General features: G+C 40.4%; 1 protein-coding gene across 2 annotated transcripts in view; it reads left to right on the top strand.

Moving 5' to 3' along the window:
• LOC108098859 (aminopeptidase N) overlaps positions 1-15,241 on the top strand; it is a 304,344-nt gene extending 289,103 nt beyond the window's left edge. For both annotated transcript variants that reach the window (XM_043208485.1, XM_043208486.1), the window contains one exon: positions 14,603-15,241. In XM_043208485.1, the coding sequence (XP_043064420.1) occupies positions 14,603-14,855 (253 nt within the window). In that variant the 3' untranslated portion in view covers positions 14,856-15,241. The remainder of the gene's footprint in view (positions 1-14,602) is intronic.
• Positions 15,242-19,952: the final 4,711 nt, after the last annotated feature.

Raw genomic sequence — 19,952 nt, forward strand, 5'->3', positions numbered from 1 at the left:
AAGTTGGGGCAAATCGGCCAGATCGGTTATATGGCAGCTATATGAAATAGTGCCCCAAATTATTTGAAATTTGGTAGGTCATCTTGGGAGCTTAAAAAAAGTATTCAAACCAAATTTAAATTCAAAAGTTTGAAAATTAGAGTTTATGCCAAAAAAATCCAAAAAAGACCATAGTGCGAAGGTTGGCGAAGACGGAGCGAACTCGCAGAGGCTGACGTCATTTTCGGTATTAATGGCAGTGCCAAGGTACGTGAACTCCTTGACCACTTCGAAGGTATAGCTGTCCGCTACCACATGGGAGTCTAGGCGCCGCGCCTTCCTGCTTGTCGACAGCATATACTTCGTCTTGCCCTCGTTTACCGCCAAACCCACTTTTGCCGACTCTTTTTCGATAGCGGAAAATGCAGCAGTGACATCACGCTTGCTGCGTCCAATGATGTCAATATCATCGGCATACGCAAGGAGCTGAACCCTTTTATGAAAAATAGTCCCAGATCGATGTACACCGGCTTTTCGCAGAACCCCTTCCATCACGAAATTGAAGAGATCGCACGACAGGGGGTCGCCTTGTCTGAAACCTCGAACGGTATTAAAATGCTCGAAAAGCTTCGTTCCTACCTTGACAGAGCTGATGGTGCTGCTCAATGTCATTCTGCAAAGACGTTTTAGCTTGGCAGGAATACCGAACTCAGACATGGTGGCATATAGGCGTTCCCTCGTCGGGCTATCGAATGCAGCTTTATAATCGACAAAGAGATGGTGTGTGTCAATGTTATTCTCGTGGGTTTTTTCCAGGTTTTGGCGTAATGTGAAGATCTGGTCTATGGTGGACTTACCAGGTCTGAAGCCGCACTGATCAGGTCCGATCAGTGTGCTGGTATACGGCTTCAGTCGTTCACATATTTCGCTCGATAGGGCCTTGTATGAGATGGTAATCAGGCTGATTCCCCGGTAGTTGGCACATATCGTCGGGTCACCTTTCTTAAGTACACGACAAAGGGCGCTGAGATTCCAATCGCTGGGCATGCTTTCTTCTAGCCATATTAAACAACTCTGCAGGCAGTCCATCAGCACCGGCTGCTTTGTTGTTTTTGAGCCGCGTTATAGCAATTAGGACCTCGTCATGGCTAGGTAGTGGTATATCCACATTGTCGTCGATTGGTGGTATCGGGCTGCTTCCTCCAATGGCGGGATTGGTGCTGTCATCGCCTGCTAGCAGCTTGGAGAAATGCTCCCTCCATAACCTCAGCGTGCACTGCGGATCCGTAACCAGATTTCCATTTTTATCCCGACAGTTAGATGCTCCGGTCTTGAAACCTTGTGTCAGACGGTTGACTTGTTAGTAGAATTTTCGAACATCAATCCTGTCTTGTATGGAAATCTGGTTACGGATACGCAGTGCACGCTGAGGTTATGGAGGGAGCATTTCTCCCTTCTGGAAGGGGTTCTGCGAAAAGCCGGTGTACATCGATCTGGGACTATTTTTTATAAAAGTGTTCAGCTCCTTGCGTATGCCGATGATATTGACATCATTGGACGCAGCAAGCGTGATGTCACTGCTGCATTTTCCGCTATCGAAAAAGAGTCGGCAAAAGTGGGTTTGGCGGTAAACGAGGGCAAGACGAAGTATATGCTGTCGACAAGCAGGAAGGCGCGGCGCCTAGACTCCCATGTGGTAGCGGACAGCTATACCTTCGAAGTGGTCAAGGAGTTCACGTACCTTGGCACTGCCAATAACACCGAAAATGACGTCAGCCTGGAGATCAAGCGAAGAATCACACTTGCCAATAGGTGCTACTTTGGTCTGAGTAAGCAAATGTGCAATAAAGACCTCTCTCGCCGAACAAAACTAACACTCTACAAGACACTCATCCTACCCGTGCTTTTATATGGCACAGAAGCATGGGTAATATCACTGACGGATGCAGCAGCGCTTGGAGTGTTCGAGAGAAAAATTCTTCGCAAGATCTTTAGTCCCGTTCGGATTGGGGACGACTTTCGCATTCGGATGAACCACGAGCTGTACGAGTTGTACGACGACGTGGACGTGGTCCGGCGCATCACGATACAACGTCTGCGCTGGCTCGGCCACGTTGTGCGTATGGATAAAGAATCTCCAGCTCAGAAGGTGTTTGAAGCGAGGGTCGACTACGGGCGACGACGAAGGGGACGACCAAAGCTCCGATGGAAGGACCAAGTGGAGGAGAACTGACTGCACTGGGTATTTCCGATTGGAGAAGGCGCGCGAGGAGCAGAGGCACCCGGAGGGAGACGCTGAGGTCGCCCAAAACCCGAATCGGGTTGTGGTGCCACCTAACGAATGAATGAATCCTGTCTTGTAACACCTCAAGTTCCTCGCACTCTCGCTTTTCTTGCTCCCGTTTTTTCCGACTGAAAAGTCGCCTCTCTTCCTTCCTTTTCTCCCTGTAACGTTCACACGTAGCTCGCGTTGCGCTTGAACCCAATGGTTGTTTCAGCAGCAGCTCGCATAAAGTGGGATATGTGCGCCCAGAGTCCGCCGGCGTCAACAGGGAGAGGGGTAGGTTGGTGGAGCAGTTCCGAGAGGTGAGTGGAGTAGGCCATTGCTGTCCGTTGTGATTGCAGTCTAGTGACGTCAAGCTTTCGTTGCGTGATGGGGCGTTGGTTTTTCGCTCGGCATAGCCGCATGCGTATCTTGGCAAGATAGTGGTCCGTGTCAATGTTGACTCCACGAAACTTACGCACGTCCATCAAGGTGCATGCCTTCCGTCTATCACAACGTGATCAATCTGGTTACGCGTCTTTTGATCAGGGGACAGCCATGTGGCCTTGTGGATGTCGAGGTGCCGAAATCTGGTGCTACTCACTACCATGTTTCGCGCCGCGGCGAAGTCAATCAGCCTGAGACCGTTGTTCGAGGTGGTCTCATGGAGGCTGAATCAACCGACGGTGGGGTCAAAGATGCGTTCGCGCCCGACCTTTGCGTTAAAGTCCCCGAGGATAATCTTCACGTCGTGGTCTGGGCAGCGGTCGTATGTGTTCTCGAGTCTCGCGTAGAATGCATCCTTAACAGCATCATCCTTCTCCTCCGTCGGGACGTGCGCACAAAATATGCTAAGATTGAAAAACCTAGCGTTAACGCGGATTGTAGCCAATCGTTCACTCACTGGGGTGAAATTGAAGACGTGGTGGCGCAGTCCCCGGCTTACTTCAAATCCGCATCCAGCTGTAGTAGATATTGCAGTTTGCTCGCTTGGAGCAACCTTGTCCTGTCCATCTCATTTCCTGGATGGCGGTAATGTCAGCCTTTAATTTTTCGAGGGCAACCAACAGTTGGATAGAGGCACCTTCCCAATTAAGGGTTCGGACATTCCAGGTGCATATCCTTAAATCGTAGTCCTTTTTCGTTTTGCGGTGGTCGTCAACATAAGGGGGGATCTTATCCGAGGCTTTCGCTTTGGTCTTCACTGGGCTTCTTTTTTTACGAGGCGGGTTCCAAGCCCTGCGCTCAACCGTTTAACGTCCAGGTGACTCGCTGCACACATCAGCTCAATATCTAGCGGATGCTAAGATAGCTACCCAGGAGGTGCCACGAGGAGGCTGTGTGTCAACTTGCAATCATTCGAAAACAGAGATCGCTCTGGCGGCCAACAAGTTGACCGCGATCAGAAAACTTTACTCTGTACGAATGAAAGCCATCCTATCCCTAACTAACCGACTAACTAAGTCGGGGCTATCAATTTCATTACAAATAAGGTTATGCATAAAAACTGCTCCAAGCATCGTTCTTCTATTGGCTAGGAAAGGTAAGTTAATTAGAAGTCGTCTACTAGAATAGGAGGGTAATAAAAGGTTTGCATCCCAATTAAGTGCCGTAGGGCAAAAAGTAAAAAAAATTTTTGAACCGATTCAATACGATCCGAATGAACTTCATATCAGGGACTCCAGACCGGTGATTCATATTCAAGAATGGGACGGACAAGTGAAATAAATAAATTTTTAGTTATGTAAGGGTCGTCAAATTCCTTTGACCACCTTTTTATAAATTCAAGCACACCCTTGGCTTTTGAATTGCGGTAAGAAAAAAGAAAGTTTGCTAGCATAAAGTTTAATGCAAAATTCACACAGGTCTTGGCCGTCCTTTTTAAGGGTCGATACACAGAATTTCTCCCCTGTGTGTTGGTTCCTACACACACCGCGGTATCACGTCTTTCAATAACACGTGTGTCCAGAGGCCAAGAGCCAATCCCGATTCTGATTGACATCCACCATGGGCTATATCTCTCAGTCTGCTAGCGGAGATACGGCTCGCATAATCTTGGCAAATTAATCAATTTTTGAGAGATTTCGGCGCAGGTTAAGCAACTTAACTTCAACTTGTGGCCGACTATGGGTTGCGATTAGGTGAAGTCGTACATCCAGGTCTAGGCCCTGGCCAATTAAAACCTAGCAACATTTGTTCCTCCGTGTGCATCTGAGATTCGCGCCCACGATTAAAACTAAAGATGACCAACATTTTCAATCGCGCATGCCCCTTATATAAGTCGAATTTAACCTCTTATAGGCATCTGTGCTTTGCCTCACCGTAACCTAAAATGGATTCAAGAATCATCGAACTAAATAGTTTTTATATAAAAACTAATTCATGATTTCGATTTGCTTTAGCTTGGGCTGCTAACATCATTGAATCATCATATTTTATTATACATAAATGCATCTTTAGCATGATCCTCGTCATCAGGCCTGTTGACTTCGATGGACACACCTTTGTATTTGTAGTAACTCGTAAGCAAGGCACAGCCGGAATATAATAATGTAGATTTGATGTGTTAGCAACACGAAGCAGCACTTAAACCGATTTTAAATTTCATTAAATCGATCCTCATGTAATTTTGAATTAAGCTTTGAATTTTGAGTGTGACGATCGATTAATTTTACTGAATTAACGTTTTCATTTCAAAGAATTCCTTGTTACGAGTGAACAGATTTAAATTCTGTATATTTAAGTAATATAATTTCATACTGTGTCATTCCATGAATTTTATATAATGCACATACTTTTTATTTTTTGATATCGCGTTATTTTTACTAAAGAATTTTTACTTAATTTTTTGATTAGTTTTATACCTATTTAAATTAATCCATAGTTATAAAGCACACTAAGAAATAATGTTTACCTTTGAAGCACCGTTGAATTATATTATGAATATGAAAATGAATATCGACTAAAGTTTTTATTGGGCTCCTGGAGCATTTATCGTCGCAAGCATGTTAAAAGGGTAGGATCGGTTTTGATACTACAGGTAGGGTGGGTAAAGAAGAAGGAACCCCAACATCTTAGTTCTTTACAAATTATTGTACTCAAATATTATCCTTGGTTTCTTTATCCCGTTCATACCTATCTCTACCTAACACAGACTCACTTCCTCATGCTTTGAGCTAACCGGACACCCTGGTTAGACAGAGGTGCTCTCTAAAACTCACTCGTGTTCGTTACAAAGGTGTTATGGTCTGAGTGGACCTGTGCCTTAAATTTTACGGATACGGATACGGATTTTTGCCGCTAAAAACTTGGGCGTCTGTTTTCTGAGGTGCCCTTCCCTGCTGGCCCTTTTGCCCTTTTTCGACCGACCTACGGTTCTTATTTTCTTGGGTATAACGAAAGTAGCCGCAAGGGCATATCTCTCGTGATTATATTCTCTTGTGCCAAAGCCAGGGCCGACGGAAAATCTTTTGGCTTTGCTGCGAAAAGTACGCCTGTAAGGTTTCGTCTGAGACCCGAATCGAAGACCCTCAACACATCGTCACGGGCTTTTTCACACAGGATATTTCCCATACCTGTATCATAGGACATATTAACCTTATTGGGCAGCAAGGTGAGCTTTTTCTCAGCCTCGTCACAATACTGCAACAAGTTGAAGCTCCTTGTCTTAGGGTGCCCAATTCTTGTTCGACGACGTGCATCGGACGCTTGTCACTGTAAGTAAAGTCAAAGCCAAATGATGAAAGGACCGTATCGAAGGGGCCCCTGATTTTGCTTCTTATAATAATAACGGCCTGATAATGGCGAGAACTGCCATTGTGCCGTCTGTATATTTCATAAGCGACGACGGCCGTTTGTCTCAAAGAGACTTATGCTTCTTGGGCTCCCGAGAATTGCGGGAGACATTTCACGGCATGTCAAGGCTTGTCACAATTGACCTTATCTATAATCTGTATGGCTTTACACACCCTTATTCTGGGTTCGCGGCGAGCGCATCAATTATTCGCCGTAGCTCTTGTTCCTTACGCTCGTTGTGGGTGGCCTGATTTGCTAGTGCTCTGCCGACGGCAGTTTTAATGACACCTTTAAGCTATTCTGTGTCCATGGTTGTAGCCTGGGACGTTCTGGGATTGCTAAGTTTGCAATTGGAGTTAAGATATCTCCTTCACCCCCAGATTCCGAAAAGCTACAGTCAGACTGACAAGCAACAGTTTGCATGGGCCAAAAAACGGGAACAAAAATAAGCTAAGATAAAACGAATCCGTTGCAGGTTTTGTATAACCGCACGGAGCCAGCGAAATAACAACCAAAAAAAAGAAATAACAAACCAAAAAATGCTTACGTTGCATTTGATGATTAAATTCTTTTTTATTTGCACTTTTATAGCTGCATTTAATTGAGTTGGATTTTCTTAATTTTTATTTCTGACAGTCTTTTCAAAAGAAAACAAAATATATTTCCCTCTGATGTGGTGTAAAAAATCACAATGAGAAATTGGTTTATTAATTAATTGTTAGTGTTCAAATGTTGATTTAAGGGCCAAAAAGGGCTTAATTACATGATATTGTTCAACTTTCAAAGAGTATTAAAAAAAAAAAAATTATTTAAAAAAATAAGCCTGTGGCGGTTAATCTTCCGAAGCGAATAGAAAAAAATTTGAAATTAAAAAACTCTTCCTGATTACCTACGTGTTTATGTAGAGAATTTGTGTTAAAAATTTGAAAAGGATCGGATCAGTAGATTTTGAGCTCTGATGTTCACCGACTTGCAAAATAACGTTTTCGGGAAAATCGATTTAAAATAGTTTGATATGTCAAAATACGTCGAAATTCGGTCGTTTAAAACGCTGTAACTTCGTTATTTTGACTCTACTGATTTCAAATTTTTACACAATATTCTCGACATATTGGTCTTTTTGGAAAAAAATATGCAACAAAAAAATGTTTCTTTTGAAACAAAGTTGAGTTGAGATTAATTGAATTTATTACGAGGAGGAACCTGTCGCTCGCTTTTTTTGAATCAGAACTGAATACAGGAGTATATACTTAAAGCTAACAAGTGGTTTTTTCACAGCGGCTACGCAAATATGCTGAGTTGGTGCGTCTGTGCGGATGCAAACAGTTCAATGCTGGGTCAGCAAAGAATCCGATGCATTGTCGCGGACTTGTTGTCCGGTTAACTTAGTTAACTTATACATACATGTGGGAGTGATTTTACGAGTATCCCATATCCCGAAATCCTTTAAACCTCTAGACAACAAGACAAATACTTACGACGAGGCAGATTGCCAAAACGACGCATTGCAAAAAGACGACATCGAGACGACAAAAGAAGAGCCAAAGATCCAAAAGGAGACGAGGATCACAACGACGAGAAGATGAACACGACGAGACCAAACCCAAGCAAGAGGAGAGTATTCGACGAGATCTGGCCGAGAGAAGACGTGCTTAAGACGAAGCAAACCAAACGACGCGACGACGATCTATTTTCCAGTTTAATCATTTTAAATATTTTCTTTATATAAATATCTTTAAATAAATCAATAATTTAAATAACCTTTTAAAAATAAACAAACCCTACATTTGAGGACTCGTCCGGGAAAGACTCGAGAAAAGTGAAAAAAAAGAGAACTTGTACGACGTGGAAAACAGACTCAGTGAAAACCCAAATTTTTTCTCTTAAAAATGGCGTGTTTAAATAATTTAATTTCCAATAACTTAAAAAGTGCATCAAAGGGAAGCATTTGCGCATTGCATAAATTCATCTTTGAGGATGAAGGAGACAGAAATAACCGCAAACGACTACGAGAATTCGCTGGTTTTCAGTATGATGAAAATGACGAAGTGTATAAAGCAAAATGTGTATACATACAAGCAAAATTAACAGAAAAAGATTTAATATCAACATGCGTAGTTTTAGGCATAAGCCACGACGAAGAAAACGCGCAGCTGCATATTTTTCCCAACCTACGATTTGGCCAACTTCTCGCTGGTAACGAATCGGAAGATCCAGAAAGTGAGGAATCTGGTGAAGAGATGGAAGACAACGAGGAATTCGAGAGCATAGACGAAATCCGAAGTGAGGCAGCAGCAAATACACATGCAAATGTAAGAGAGCGAAAGAAAAATCCGCAGGACAACGAGATGCCGCGTTTCTCATTAAATTTGCGTGACATAGAAGACTTCATTAAAGAATTTGACGGAAGTGATGAAATTCCAGTGGAAATATGGATTTCTGATTTTGAGGATCAAGCTGTACTGATGGGGTGGAACGAACTGCAAAAACTTATTTTCGCCAAAAAATTGTTAAAAGGTGTCGCAAAGTTGTTTGTATTGAGCGAAAAAAGGTTGAATTCGTGGAATGCATTAAAAAACTCTTTACTGTCCGAGTTCAGATCAAGAGTGAGTAGCAAGCAAATACACATGCAACTTGGAGAGAGCAAACGCCGTGTAAACGAAAATGTGCAAGAATATTTTTACCGGATGAAAGATATTGCATCGCGAGGAAATGTTGAAGAAGAAGCTCTCATCCAATATGTGATCGATGGAATAGACGAACTCTCTTTGAACAAATCAATTTTGTATGGTGCCAAAAACCTTAACGAATTTAAGTACAAGCTGAAGGACTACCAAACAATGAATGCAAAATCAAGCAGTGTTAAGGAAAAGAAAGCTCAAGCAGTGCAAATCAGTTCAAAAGGTGGCAAAAAAGAAGTCGTTTGCTACAACTGTGGCGAGAAGGGACACGTTTCTAGTGGCTGCAACAACAAAGAGAAAGGAAGAAAATATTTCAAATGCAACAAATTTGGCCACATCTCCCGAAACTGTCCGCAAGCAGATAAATCAGTTGAAGAAACCAAGTCGAACGCGCGAGTGTTAAGTGAGCAAGTTAGCATGACAAGCAAAGTTGTTTCGATTAAAAACCAAAACTGCATTGCCCTGTTTGACACAGGCAGTAAATTTAATATTTTGCGCGAAGATTTGTATAATGACCTTGATTTACCGAAGTTGAAAGAGTGCAGTGTTTTTCTAGTTGGATTTGGAAAAAATCGCAATGCCAATAAGATCAAGCCGGTTGGACAATGTAAGCAAGCAGTGTGTATTGACAAAAGCGTATACGAATTGAACTTCTTTATAGTTCCGCTTGATTGTATGGACACTCGTATGATTATCGGAGAAGAGCTTTGCTTCCAAGCAGAACTATCGTTTGGTCCAAGTGGTTTGCGTGTGCGAAATTTAAATAATCTGTGCGAAGAAAAATTCGAATCAAACCTTATGAAAATTGACACGGTGAATGATAGTGATGAACTTGATATAAACAAATCAGCTAGTGAGAATGCAAAGAAAGATGTGCGTGAAATTATAAAAAACTATAATCCGCAAAAATCGAAATCAACGAACATTGAAATGAAAATCATCTTGAACGACGAAACACCAATCTTTTCACGACCTCGCAGATTCGCTTTCGCTGAAACAAACGTTATCGACGACCAAATTGAGCAGTGGCTGACAAATGGTATTATCGAGGAATCCGACTCCGAATTTACAAGCCCGGTAGTACTTGCTAAGAAAAGCGATGGCTCTCAACGACTCTGTGTGGATTTCAGACGTGTTAACAAGGTAATAGTAAAAGATCATTTTCCATTGCCCCTGATTGACGACCAGCTCGACCGCTTGCAAGAAGCCCTGGTATTCAGCACGATTGATTTAAAGAATGGCTTTTTTCATGTGCCAGTAGCCGAATCCAGTAGGAAGTACACCTCATTCGTGACGCAGAGCGGGCAATACCAATTTCTAAAGGTTCCTTTTGGTTTATCGAACTCACCTGGAGTGTTTCAGAGACACATAAATGCAATTTTTCGAAATCTTTCACGCAGAGGAATCGCTTTACCTTACGTAGACGATATAATTATCCCAGCAAAAGACGAAAAGGAGGCTGTGACTAATCTCAGAGAAGTTAAGTTTAGGTCACATCATCGAGAATAAAACTATTTCTCCGACGCCTCAGAAGATCGATGCCGTTTCAAAATTCAAGACTCCACAGAATCTCAAGCAGTTAGAAAGTTTTTTAGGACTCACAGGATATTTCAGAAAATTCATCCAGAACTATGCTATCATTTCGAAACCCTTGACAGATCTGACCAAGAACAAAGTTCAGTTCGTGATTGGTCCTGAAGAAGAGATAGCAATAGAATCCTTGAAGAAATACTTGACTTCTACCCTGTTTTGGCTATTTATAACCCGAAGTATGAAACCGAAGTACACACTGATGCGTCCATAGATGGCTTTGGCGCCGTGCTTTTGCAAAAATCACCTGATGACGGCCAATTTCACCCGGTCTATTTCATGAGCAGAAAAACTACAGATACTAAGCGTAAATATTCAAGCTACGAGTTAGAGGTGCTTGCGATTATCGAAGCTATAACAAAGTTTAGAGTTTATCTCCTTGGCATTCCATTTAAAATAATCACCGACTGCAATGCATTTACTAAGACGCTAGAAAAACAAAGTCTGTGTACCAGAGTTGTACGTTGGGTGCTTTTGTTACAAGAGTACGACTATAAAGTAGAACACCGTTCAGGCTCACGTATGAAACACGTCGATGCGCTCTCTAGGTATCCCATAATGACCATAGTAGACGACTCCATAGCCCTGGGCTTCAAACAGGCTCAAGAACGGGATGAACACCTGAAAGCAATCTGTAAAATCATCGAAGATTCTAATTCACCCTATAAAGACTATTTCCTAAAGTCAGGTGTCTTGTACAGATTAGTCGACGACTCAGAATTAATTGTTGTTCCAAAAGACATGCAGAGACAAATTATTAGCAAAGCACATGACAGAGGACACTTTGCCATCAAAAAGACGAAGGAGTTGATCTGCAAGGAATATTTTATTCAAAATATCGACGACAAAATCCAGAAGTACATCGACTGTTGCATTCCATGCATTTTAAGCAACCGCAAACGTGGCAAACAAGAAGGCTGGCTTCATCCATTGCAGAAAGAAGATTTCCCGTTGCACACCTACCACGTTGACTTCTTAGGTCCATTAGACTCTACAAGCAAGAATTACAAACACATACTCGCCGTTATCGACTCATTTTCGAAGTTTTGCTGGCTTTATCCTACGAAGTCAACGACTGCCAGCGAAGTCATTACAAAACTACGAGGTCAAAGTAATGTGTTTGGTAACCCAGCTTGCATCATATCTGTTCGGGGATCAGCTTTCACCGCCCAAGACTTCCTACAATACTGTGACGACGAAAACATAAAGGCAGTTAAAACAACGACAGGTCTACCAAGAGTTAACGGACAAGTCGAAAGACTAAATGCCATAATTATTCCAGTTCTGTCAAAACTCAGTGTGCAGGATCCCACGAAATGGTATAGACATGTTGATCGCGTTCAGCAAGCTATCAACTCCACATATTCCAGAAGCATCGACACTACACCTTTTGAGCTTCTAATTGGAGTCAAAATGAAAAACAAAGATGACCAGCAGCTTCGGGAACTAATAAATAAAGAATCTTTAGCTTTTTTTCAGGACATGCGAAACGATCTTCGAACGAAAGCCAAAAACCAGATTATGAAGCTCCAATCCGAAAATAAGAAGACGTATAACTTGCGACGCAAACCAGCAAGGGTATATAACGTTGATGATATCGTAGCCATAAAACGTACACAATTTGGAGGAGGTCTCAAATTAAAGCCGAAGTTTTTGGGTCCTTACAAAATTACAAAAGTAAAACACAACAATGCTTACGATGTCCAAAAAATCGGTAACTCAGATGGTCCAAAGATTTCCTCAACTTGTGCCGAATTTCTTAAACCGTGGCCCACCCACGAAGACGACGACGAAACATTCGAGGCGAATGTTTAGTCAGAATGGCCGAATGTGGGAGTGATTTTACGAGTATCCCATATCCCGAAATCCTTTAAACCTCTAGACAACAAGACAAATACTTACGACGAGGCAGATTGCCAAAACGACGCATTGCAAAAAGACGACATCGAGACGACAAAAGAAGAGCCAAAGATCCAAAAGGAGACGAGGATCACAACGACGAGAAGATGAACACGACGACACCAAACCCAAGCAAGAAGAGAGTATTCGACGAGATCTGGCCGAGAGAAGACGTGCTTAAGACGAAGCAAACCAAACGACGCGACGACGATCTATTTTCCAGTTTAATCATTTTAAATATTTTCTTTATATAAATATCTTTAAATAAATCAATAATTTCAATAACCTTTAAAAAATAAACAAACCCTACATACATGCAGTTGGGAAAGAAATATAACATGCACACAATGAGAGAGCTGTTGGCTGAACATAACGCAAACCAACATTAATGCTATCCATTGGAATCATGCGATCAGATTGCTGAAATTCAAGAGGCCTAATGCCAAATTATAAAAGATTTTCACAAACCGAGAACCTCAAAACCGGCAAAAGATCTTTAAGACGTGGGGATCTTGTGTGTAAAAGTATATATCACTGTTTTATTATTATCTTTATTCTCTTTTAATATACACATCTAATTAGTGAATTCCAAGAGTAATTTAATTAAGTGTTCAAATAGCCGATGGTGCGTGGTTCATAAATTGGACATTAAATGAGCATTCGTTCGCGGATAGGAAAAAATGAGATAACACATTGAAATGAAATGAAGAAATCAAAAACTCCCTACCTATCTACGTGTAAGCTTAGGGTCACTGAACATGTACTTGCTCACAGTCGGATTTCTTGGCTTATAATTAGAGATACTTTTCCCTATTATATAAAAATTTTTATCAAGATAATTAAAAAGATCTAAATATGTTTTAGTATCATCCTAAACTTAAAAAAAAAAATATATGAATGTAAAACATAAATTCTTGATTGGCAATCAACAATTTGAATTATGTATAGGGGAGAGTGGGGTAATGTCGTCAGTGGGGCAAAGTCGTCACTCGCTATTATCTTAAAAAATATAAGGGCTACCAACCCAATTTTTTTAGCGTAAGTGTATTGCACTATTCCTACATTACTGACGGAGTTTGGTAGAATTATAGGTTATGTGTAATTATTTATTCATCAGAAAGTGTTTCGGAGCCTCAAAAGTAATTTTTCTCCGGCGCAGAACTTTTTTTCTTCCAAGTACATTTTTGATTAAAGAAGTATAAAGGTGAGTTATTATTGATGAGAAATGTTTGGCGAACACGAGATGGTAGGTTGTGTAACACCTGATTCGAGTTTCGATTTGTTATTCATGTTTTTATCAAAAAATGTCGCGTGGGGCATTGTCGTCACTCAACGGGTGGGGCAAAGTCGTCACTGTATTATCTCAGACTGAAATACAAACTCGTATCAATTTATTATTGTTTTGTGATTGTTTATGTAAAGTATTAAATATAAAATATAATTTATCCAAAATGTTCTTCAAAAAAAATAAAATTCTAAAAAGAGGTCGCCCAAAGAAAAATCTTTAAGAAATTCTGATTTTTGCTTTCTATCCTTCACTTAGATCTGAATGTGTCAAATTTTTGCAAAAAATAGGTATAGTGTTCCACTTTTTTATATGTATGAATATCAAAAAATGTGTGTTTGACAAGTTGAAATAGTTTTGTGCACATGGGTACCTATATTTGCATTCATTATTCTATGTGACGACTTTGCCCCAGGGGGGTGACGACTTTGCCCCACGATTTTTCAATTTTCCAATTTTGCCTTCTTTCAGATAACAGTTTCGTATTAATAAACAAGTGAGAGGATGTCCGAAATACTTACTGCATTTTATAGCCAGATCTTTTCCGAATCCAACCATGTATATTACATGATAAAAATAAGTTATTTTATCAACAAATTACGCAATTAAAAAAAAGTGACGACAATGCCCCACTCTCCCCTACATACGTGCGATCAAGTTCACATTATCATTAAAATAAAACCATATTGCTATACCTAAGACCTCCCGACATATGAATATTCATCCCATTATTTTATGCAATCGAAAACATAAGAATTGACTTTTGAAATATTCTTTAAAACATAAGAAACCAAAAAAATCGGAGTCCAATTGCAAACGATTAATAACAACTTAACTCAAATCCTTCAGACTGAATATTTAAAAGTAGCTGCCGTTGCCTACCGCCCCGTTCCAAAATTTAAGGACGCTCACATTTAGGGACCCAAGTCTATAGTGCTTCTTCTTACTTTTTTTTAAACACAAATTCAAAATTACCTTCTATTATTTTTTAAGCTCTTTCTCTATTTAAGAAAATTAATTTTTAAAGTTATTTATGTCATTGCTGTCGACTAAGTATTTTGTCATTAAAAAAAAAAATATTAATTACAAAAACATGTTATTTCTTTTAAGGTTTAAAAATTCAACAAATCTATGGAACAAACTTATTACTTCTGCGACGGGAAAGTTTACTACCCAAGAAGGTTACGATACAGCAAAATCATTTTATAATAATCATTACGGACAGTTTGGCAGAGCGCAGCATATTATAGAAAGATCACTTCGCAATATGAAAGAAGAAATTCAGTGGAGTGAACAAAATTTGCCTGTAATAGAACAATGGATTGACAACTATTTATCTTCCACCCAATTCTCAAATACTTAAAGCACGGACATATGTATTATACTTATTGTATTATTTCTTACAAGTTTAACAAAATGTTTATATCTCGTATACTTTCTCTTAAAAATGTTGGAAAACCAAATTTACTTGTAAAAACAAATCGTTTTACTCTCTTTTTTACTCATTTAAACAGAAAAGAAATATAGAGCATTTGGTGTCTCTCAGAAGCTGTATAAAATCAATTAAACATAAAAATTAAAGGAAACATAGTCCTATACTAAGACTATCCGCCTGTGGACAGACCAAGTTCGAAGAATGAGGAATGACATATCTGTAGCTCCACATTACCTTATGTACACAACATGAACTCACAAAGCCTAGGCATATAATTCATTATATTTATAATAAATTGTATAAATTGTTTTGCATATTGTTGTTTTAAATTGTATATGGTAAGTGATGCAAATTCGAAGATCTGTTTACTTTGTGACATATTTAAATTAACAGTTTTATGTAATCTTGCTTCTAAATTAAGCCTTTGAAAAAATTAATTAATTAAAATCAAATTCCTCATTAAAATACAAATCATTAATTGAAAATCCTGGAATAATTTGTTTTCCTTGCTTTAAGAAGCAATTCGGATGATAAATTATTAGTTTCTTGATAGACATTGGGGTCTTATATATTATTATGCAATTTTTCATTTCATCTACGCAGTTGTTTTCCTGTTTTTTAGATAATCTTGTTTGGAGCATTCGTATGTTTATAGTGGTTCCTTAAAAATGTTCAATGTTAATGCGTCCACCGTTACTTCGTGTGTGAGCCTTTCTCCGCAGTGCCTTAGTTTGTGGCCCGGTAACGGGAGTCGGGGCTTTCACTCTCCCTGTCCCGCTCGAATGAGGAACAGACACGGAGAAACGAAGAGTTTGGAAATACGATGAGAAAAGAGAAGCAAGGAAGGAGATTTCGACGATCAAGATACCAAAGCCGAGATGCCGAATAACTAAATGGGTTTACTAGGCTGACGCAACACAACTGAGATCCAAGAAGCCTTGGCCGCACCAGAAGGTCCATCCTTTTTGTGCCGATCCAAAGTCCGCTGAACTGCCGTCGCCGTCCCGGTGACCCGTCTGTTCTATGTCATTGGCAGCGCTTGATCTGGCAAGACGTTTGTTCTTCAGATAATGTTTGCCGAGCCAGATAGTGAAGCATAACAGGATGGCGACTAGTATGACGAGAGAATTGTTGAGGAAGGATCTCATCGAGTACCGCTCATTAAGGGTTCCAATGTGGTGGAGGTTCCTCAGGCTAAGCTCATGAAGAAATGGAAGACTTAGCCGGTTATGGTGACCAGTGATGTTTACTACGGTCATAGCTGATACTGCAGGTTTCTTCTTCGAGCTTCCCAGTTGGTTTATGAACCAGGTTCCATTGACGGCTACCTTGTCGGAGTACGTCACCAGGTAAGTTCCCGATATTCCCTGGTCTCGGCCCTGATCATCGGTAATGGTTGCGTTAACGTCGTTGATGATGAGGGTACCATGATCCACTATTGTAACCGGTTCTAGGTGACCCGGGAGCGTGAGACAGTGCGCAGTGGTTCCGGAAACGATTTGCTGTGCGCAAGTGTTGTTTTGTAGTCCCTTGCAGAAGGTGGCGCCTACAGTCGCTTTACGGTAGCCGATATTAAGGTTCTGCGTTGGGCATTCGGCGACTAAGTTCCCGTTCTCAAAGTCTAGGATGTTGTTGTTGTGCTGGACCGGGTAGACCGTTACCTTCTTACATACGAACTTAGGAGTTGGAAATTTAATTAGGAAGTGAAGAATTTCTGAATTTTGGAAGACACTTATGCTAGATACTTCTCATATTTCTACAAGACTAATATTAAAAGGCTGTTTGTCCTTAAATTCGCCAATGTCAGTGCTATCCAGGATAGCCGGACTAACGATGTTTATTTTTGCCAGGGTTAGGCCCATAAGAATGTTTTCTAGATCTGTGATAACGATTCTATTTTTTGCCAAAATAATTTCCAAAAGGTGTGTTTCTTTTTCTGTATCGAATTTTTGAGTTTCATTCATCGCGTTCGCGAGTTCTTTTAAGCGTTCTTGATATTTGATATTTAATTCGGTTTGTCCCTCGTTTGTTCTCATTAAAATCTCTTGATTGATTTTTATCTGCTCCTAGTCGCTAAAGTCAGGCGTACCTGCAATAACTTTGAGGGCTGTTCCAATTACGTTAATACTTCTAGCGGCTCTATTGTGGATTTTTAAGGTAGCTACCAACTTGCGAATGTGTCGGAGGTCCGTTAATATTACTGATGTCCTGTGATCGTCAGTGAACGTTTTCGTCATTACTTCTGTCTGGTCCACGTAGTCCTCGTAAGTTGTCAGGTTCTTTGCGTGTTGTAAGTATCCGTAAACCACCCAGATTACGATGTCGTTGTCTTCTATCGGAATATAGTCTGCGTTCGTGTAGTCGTTGAGTTTCACCGTCGCGTTTGTCCTAACAGCCACTAGTGCCAAGATAAAAAGATATTGTCTTAACCTAGAAATAATATGAAAAGAATAGAATAACTAAAAACGTAGTAAGGATCGTCATCGAAGATTGTCCTTGTGGACCACCCTCCCCTTAATGAGAACCGTGGTCCCCAGGTCTGCCTCAATGATTCCCTCTGAACATAGCGGCGAAAGCTTGTTTCCTAATCGTTTATTTGCTTTCAGAAAAACTTTTTCGCCGACTTGCTAGTTCCTATAAGTCCTATCTTTGTTCATTTGGTCGAGGGTTTTTCCTTGTGCCTGTTGGATTTTCTTGCTAATTTCCCTTTCGAATTCTGCGGGCTTGGAATGGACAATTTCTATGGGTTTTTCGTTGGTTACCGAATGAATTGATTTATTGTATTTGTTGGTAGCCTAAAGGATTATATCAGTGGTGTCGTTCAGATTATGTTCTTTTTTTAGGCATCGGGCTATTTCTGCCAAAGTGCTATGAAATCTCTTCACTTGGCCGTTTGAGGTACTGTGGAGAGGTGGTGCGTTCGAAATAGTAATATTAAAGTTGTTTAATAACATTGATTTTATTGTTTCGGAATTTAATGACCTTTCGTTGTCGCAATAAATTTTACTATGTGTAATATAGGGGCCTTAATGTCGACAATAGCCCTTGATGCGATGGCCTGCACCGTGGCGAATTTAGAAAATTTATCGACACACGTAAGAAAGAGGATTCCGTCTGTGGAAAAATATCGATATGGAGGATTTCTCCCACATAACCTGGTATTGGAGTTCGTGCTATAGCCTGTTTGGATGGATGGCGTTTGTATTTTGCCATAGAACAGGTTTTGCAATTTAAGGTTATTTCTGTAGCTAAATTAAGCATTTTGGGGAAAAAGTAGTCCCTTAAAATTTGTTTTACATTTTCTTGAGCCGCTCGATGGGCTCTATTGTGTTCTGTTAATATAATTTCTAGAGCTCGGATAGTTATGCACGAAAAAAGGCCAAAATATGCATGCAAATATGCACGAAAAATAGCAAAACATGCTCAAGAATATGCATTCAAAAATACAATAAAATATGAAAGAATCATGCAAAAAATAGTCATAATATGTTGGAAAAGGCGGATTTTGCCAGGATTGGGAGCGAGCAATGTATTGCGTTCACTGCATTGGCATTAACTACATCCTGTAACACATTTAGCAAATTGTCATGGTCCGAAATGTTTACTTAGTAAACTTTACTATATGTCTCACCTTGTTTTTAAACAAAATGAGTGTGCTTACTGATGAACTGATCCTCTCTTCAATTATTATTTAGTTTCTAAATTAATTTCCGGTTTGTCCGTTGTTTCTATAGTGTAGGTCAAGGATTGTTCGCTGTGCATGGTAGCAGCGTCTGCTACGAAATTTTCTTTCCCCGGTTTATAAATTAGCTTTGCCCCGTGGTCATCAATAATCCCTTTCCATCGTTTTAGTTTCGCGTTAGGGTTTTTGTCTGAGACAGCAAAATTTAGAGGCTGATGATCGGTAAAGATCCGTAAGTCTTTTACTCCGTACAGATAATTACGAAGATTTTTAAGTGCCCAAACTATGGCGAGGAGTTCTCGCTCGTTGGTAGCAAAATGTTTTTCGTTATCACGTAGTGTTCGTGATATCATTGTTATCGGGCGTCAGTCTTGCGATAGTACCGCCCCTAGACCAAAGCCTGACGCGTCCGTTGTTAAATCGAACGGTCTCTTAAAGTCTGGATAGGAGAGTAAAACATCTTCTGCTAGGATTTCTCTTAGTCTGTGGAATGTTTCACTTTGTTCCTTGTTAAGATCGATATCGATTTTCCTTGATTGATTTTTGCTCGTCTTTCCGTTTTCGCCTTTAAGGATACTTGTTAGGGGCCTGGCGATTGCCGCGAAGTTTTTAAGCACCTGTAGTAACTTACAAGACCTAGAAAGGAACTAAGTTCGAACAAAGTTTTTGGCGGGGGAAACTCTTTGATGGCCTTCACTTTTTCAGGTGATGTCCGCAGCCCCCCTTGTGACACTATGAATCCCAGATATTCAACGGTCTTTTTAAAGAACTTTGACTTTTCTTGGGATACTCTCATGCCGGCCTCAAGAAGTTTTTGTAATACCCAATTGATATCGGTAATATGGTCTTCTTTGGTTTTGGAGAATATTATAACATCATCGACATAAACGTAGCATATCTTTGATATTTCTTCTCTTAAGACATCATCTATGGCTCTCTGGAAAATACTTGGAGCAATCTTGAGTCCAAAAGGCAGTCTACAGAATTCGTATTTGCCGTTATTTATCGAAAAAGCCGTTTTTTCTCGGTCTTTCTCTGCCAGTTCTATCTGCTGGAAACCTGACTTGAGGTTTTGGACTCTCCCATATTTGACAGTAGTGTCGAAATCATAGGGATGGGGTATCTATCGTCTACTGTTTTTTGGTTCAACTTCCTAAAGTCGATAACCAATCGCTTTTTTTAACCCGTTTTGGTCAATTCCTTTTTTATCTACAACCCAGGTTGAGTTGTTATAAGGAGATTTGGATGGCCTTATTACGCCGTCCGCTAGAAGTTGTTTAACCTCTGCGTTGACGAACTCAGTTACACCCATGGGGTGCGGGTACGATCTGGAATATACCGGC

This window comes from Drosophila ficusphila, unplaced genomic scaffold (genome assembly GCF_018152265.1).
Source record: "Drosophila ficusphila isolate 14025-0441.05 unplaced genomic scaffold, ASM1815226v1 contig_470, whole genome shotgun sequence".
Taxonomy (NCBI): domain Eukaryota; kingdom Metazoa; phylum Arthropoda; class Insecta; order Diptera; family Drosophilidae; genus Drosophila; species Drosophila ficusphila.